Here is a 4404-nt window from a genome sequence, read left to right as displayed (position 1 = left end):
GCGAGGTGGCTTTTAAGGGCTGGCGTGGATGGTTCCACCCCAAATACCCCGGGATGGGCTTCACCCCACCCCACCCGGCCCCTGCGCAGTCAGGCTTCATGCCAGGCCCACGAAGGACAGAAACTAAGGGTTGGGGGAAGTGATAACAGGCGACCAGAGCCAAAGACCAGGCATTAGACCCCCCCGGTGAGGAGCTGTTCCTCCCTAACTCAGAGCCCAGCGACTTTTGCCTCGTGTTTTTAGAAGTTTAAACATTGACAGGATTCATATTTTAAAAAAATTGAGTGTTCCTCCTGAAAAATTCAGAAGACCTGGTCACACAGAGTTTTGTTTTGTTTTGTTTTTCTATCACAATATTTCGCATACGCGTCTTATGTATCCGTTTATTGCTTATGTATCCGTTTATATGCTAAAATGCTCCTCCCTGGGCAGGAGCCAGAGCGTGTGCCCACCCTCATTTTTTCCAGGATGGGAGCTTTAAGAAGACAATGAACTGCTTCTTTGTCCCAGTCTCTATGGAGAATGTCCTTCCCTCCCCTCACCCACCTAGGGGATCTGCTTAGAGATCTGGATTACCAGAATCCCCCAGGCAAGATTCAGGACACAGTGAGTGGTGGCACACTGTACATTCTTCAAAACCCTTAGCAGTTCAGATACAGAGAGAGGCAGGTGTTCTTGGGGACAAGTTGCTCTACAAATACTTTGGTTTTGCTTTTGCTTTAATGGCAGAAGTGTTGTTAAATGATGCCCTGCACTAAATGCTTTACTTGTACCAGCTCAGCCCAGCCCCGCCCAGCCCTTCTGAAGATGGGACAGGTAACCCCTCATTTTTACAGCTTCCCAGTCACTGCAGGCCAGGATTCAAACCCAGGTGGTCTTGCTCTGGGGCCCTCCGTCAGCTTTTTGGTATCTGGGCATTTCAGAGTGGGCTCTGGCCTGACACCCACCCCAGAACTGTGTATGTTGGCGGGATGAGGTGCTCCTCACTGGAACGTTGTATCACATCTGGCTTCTAGGCCAAAGTAAGCAATTTGGGGAGAAGGGGTTGGTTCCTCAGCACTAGCCCCACGACTTAATGAAGTTGTGTCCTAGTCTGGGAGTGTAATAAAGATTTTATATTATTATTATTATTATTTAAGATTTTATAAGAGTGAATTCCCAGCATTAAAATATCACCTAACGGAGCTCGCAGACAACAGTGGGGGCTGAGCAAAAACAGTGTTCACCAGGCTTACCAACTTAAAATTATGCAGTACTTTCTTAATGGAAGAGGCCTCAAAAAATTAGTCCCTAAACACTTTAATACTTCTTTTGCGGTCTTTCAAACGTGTGTGACATGCAAGCACCCCTTAGGCCTGCTATGTGCTGGAAGGATGCTCAGATGCTCCCGGTCTGACACCTCCAGTTTTGCAAAAGCAGGATGAATGTTCCCTGGCCCACATCCCTGGGGAAATGAGGGGCCCATCCCCTTGGTCAGGGTTCATAACCATGATTGCCCCCCCACAGGCCTGTGTGTGCTTCCCACCCACCCCAGCCATGGCCCTGTTCAGCATCAACGAGCTGCCAGAGAACTTCCTGCTGGAGGTATTCACGCACGTGCCCGCCCGCCACCTGCTGCGCTGCCGCCGGGTCTGCAGCCTCTGGCGTGACCTCATTGATGTCCAAAGTCTCTGGAAACGCAAGAGCCTGCGTAAAGGCTTCATCACTAAGGACTGGAATGAGCCTGTGGCCAATTGGAAGATCTTCTTCTTTCTGTGCAGCCTCCGCAGGAACCTCCTACGCAACCCATGTGCCGAAGGTGGGCTGCTTCCCTCCCTTCCCGGAACCTCAGGGCCTTTGCACTTGCCATTCCCACGCTCGCTGGAATATTTCCTCAAACCCTAATACCCATCGTGTACCCTTGGTTCCTCCTCATTCTTGAGTTCTCAATTCAGAGACCTGCCCTGGTCCATCTGAAAAAAGCGCTCTCTACCTCGAGCATATCACCCCCATTCAGTTCCTTCATAGCACTTTTCATAACCTATAATTACCTCTTTACTTGTTTTTTTTCTTTTCCTCTGCCACTAACTTCAAGTTCCAGGGGCCTAATGGATCTTGCTTGCCTCTCTCCACCCAGTGCACAGGGATGCCTTCATATAGCAGGTGCTCAAGAAACGTTTGTCGAATGGATGAACAACCTGCAGGTCCACCTTTCCCCCTTTGGTTCAGTCCAAGCTGCCTAATGTTTATGGAAGGCTTCCCTCGTGCCAGGCACTACTAGTCTGAGGTCTTCACAAATGTAATTATAAACAGATGAAAAAAATGAGGATTTTGAGAGGTGACTGCAATCACATAATTTGACACCTGTTTAGCTCAAAATGTTCTGTTGTATTTGCCAGGGTTTTTTTCCCTTTGTTAGCACCTACTACTTACCAGGCACAGTGCTTCTTGTTGGGGCTACAGGAGCGATTGGTTAAGAGGCATAATGTGTACACTTAGAATCCCTTCGTGTCTATTTTCTCTATCCTCATGTGGAGCCCAGGAGTTGGCCAAATTAAGTAGGATTGGCTCCCTTTTATAGATGGGGAGCATTAGTCTCCACGATGAGTGTCTTACCCAAAGATCCAGAACTGCCCAGCTGCTGAAGGCCCCTCTCAGGAGCCCCATAGACAGTGCCCCAGACACTCAATCTCTCCGCCTGCCCCAGATTCCACTCAGAACTGCCCAGCCGGGCACCAGCTCAGCTCACGCAGCCCTTTAGAGCCAACCTGCAGCCTTGCCTTGGGCCCTGGGCCCTGGGCCCAGCAGCACCCAGCCCGGCCTCACTTAGCTCTCCCCTTGGGCCTACGCTCTGTGCAACCCAGCTCCTGAATTTCTGTATTACTCCTCTGGTTCTCTACTGGGGGGACCCCAGGCACCTGGTGAATAGATGTGGGCTCCTGGCAGAAGGAAAAAGGGAGTAATTTGGAAAAGCTCCCCTGGTGATTGTTCTAGAAAGCCTTGGTGAGAAAGACTGTTTTCTAAGGTCTTCTCAGCTCAGTTTGAAGGGGGAGATCAGAACCTGCCTAGCCAACCTGGTGAGGTTCCTTCCACGGAGGTGGGGGTGACAACATGCCACCAACCAGAGGGTGCCTGTTCTTCCAGTCACTCTCCCTCCTGTTCTGGGCAGCAGTTCCCATGACCAACAAACCTGTAAGTTGGTCGTCAACCCCCTCAGATCTGTTACTTGGTTAGGGTGTTGGGGGAATGTCAATCATCAAGTAAGCCGTCCAAGTTGGGACAAACTCACATTACCCATTAAGAGCAGCAGTACCATCACGGGCCCCTCCTAATTAAATGTTTTGAGAACCGAAACTTCGGTGTTTCCGAGAACCCTTTGGCAACGTGGAAGTGAGGAAAGATTGATTTAGGATTTCTGGTAATACTTTTTCCAGCTTCATGTTAGGAGCCAAGCTAGTCAGGGACAGAGTGGGAGGGAGAGGGTCCAGATCAGAGCTGATACGGTGTGGACAGGTGGGAATGTGCTGGAGCTTTGTAGGGGCGCTGCGAGGCCTAGTCGGGTGCGCACCTTGAGATCTAAGCCTGAGTCCTGCCTTTCACCCTCCCTCCCAGGGCCAGGTGGGGAGGACCAGCCTGTACGTTTACACCGGAGCTCACCTCGGCTTCTGTTTCCTAGACGATATGACTTCCTGGCAAATTGACTTCAATGGGGGGAACCAATGGAAGGTAGAGACCCTCCCTGGAGCCCACGGGACAGATTTTCCTGACTCCAAAGTTAAGAAGTACTTCGTCACATCCTTTGCGTAAGACAGACTGAACCTAGCAGGCTGGGGGAGGGGAGCGGGGAAGAGGGTCAGGACACTTTGCCAAACCCTAGGCCTATGTCAGGGTCTCTCTATGAAGTTCGAGGGAGCTGGCTCCAAATCCAGCTCAGAGCCTGCTCCTTCCTGGAGCAGGAGTAACTCAGTGGCTGGGCTAACAGGCAGTGGGGGGTGGAGATCTATGTAAGGAGGCCGGGGGCCCATGGGGCAGTTAGGGTAAGGCAGGGGTGTCTACAGGCTGTCCCTAATCTAGGAATGTGAGTCCACAGAGATGCCCTCCTTGGGGCCCCAGAGGACTGGGCCTATGGACGGATCAGATGTCGCCCAGGCTCAAGGGGGTCAAACTCCCCGCATGTTTCTCTTGGGCCTGCGCCGAGGTGGGGGCCAGAGTCAGAACCAGCCAGTGGCTGAACCATCCACCTGGCTCTGGGCCATGCAGAGCACACCTGGGAGTGCAAGCCTTTCTTTCTGCTCCCCAGCTTATGCCTCAAGTCCCAGCTGGTGGACCTCAAAGCTGAGGGCTACTGGGAGGAGCTGCTGGACACGTTCCGGCCTGACATCGTGGTTAAGGACTGGTGAGTGGGGCCAGTGCCCGAGTCCCACT

The 4404-nt window shown here is 51.9% G+C and overlaps 1 protein-coding gene across 5 annotated transcripts in view; it reads left to right on the top strand.

The window, feature by feature from the left end:
• FBXO6 (F-box protein 6) overlaps positions 1-4404 on the top strand; it is a 7313-nt gene that overhangs the window by 613 nt on the left and 2296 nt on the right. The window contains exons 2-5 of one of the 5 annotated variants that reach the window (XM_006914353.3): positions 468-606; positions 1507-1798; positions 3656-3782; positions 4280-4375. In XM_006914353.3, coding sequence (XP_006914415.1) covers positions 523-606; positions 1507-1798; positions 3656-3782; positions 4280-4375 — 599 coding nt within the window. In that variant the 5' untranslated portion in view covers positions 468-522. Of the gene's footprint in view, positions 1-78; positions 607-1506; positions 1799-3655; positions 3783-4279; positions 4376-4404 lie in introns of those variants that run through there. The other 4 variants (XM_025048597.1, XM_015591409.2, XM_015591408.2 and 1 more) reach the window with 4 other exon arrangements.

This window comes from Pteropus alecto, unplaced genomic scaffold (assembly GCF_000325575.1).
Source record: "Pteropus alecto unplaced genomic scaffold, ASM32557v1 scaffold125, whole genome shotgun sequence".
Taxonomy (NCBI): domain Eukaryota; kingdom Metazoa; phylum Chordata; class Mammalia; order Chiroptera; family Pteropodidae; genus Pteropus; species Pteropus alecto.
This window is presented reverse-complemented; position numbering and strand designations above follow the sequence as displayed.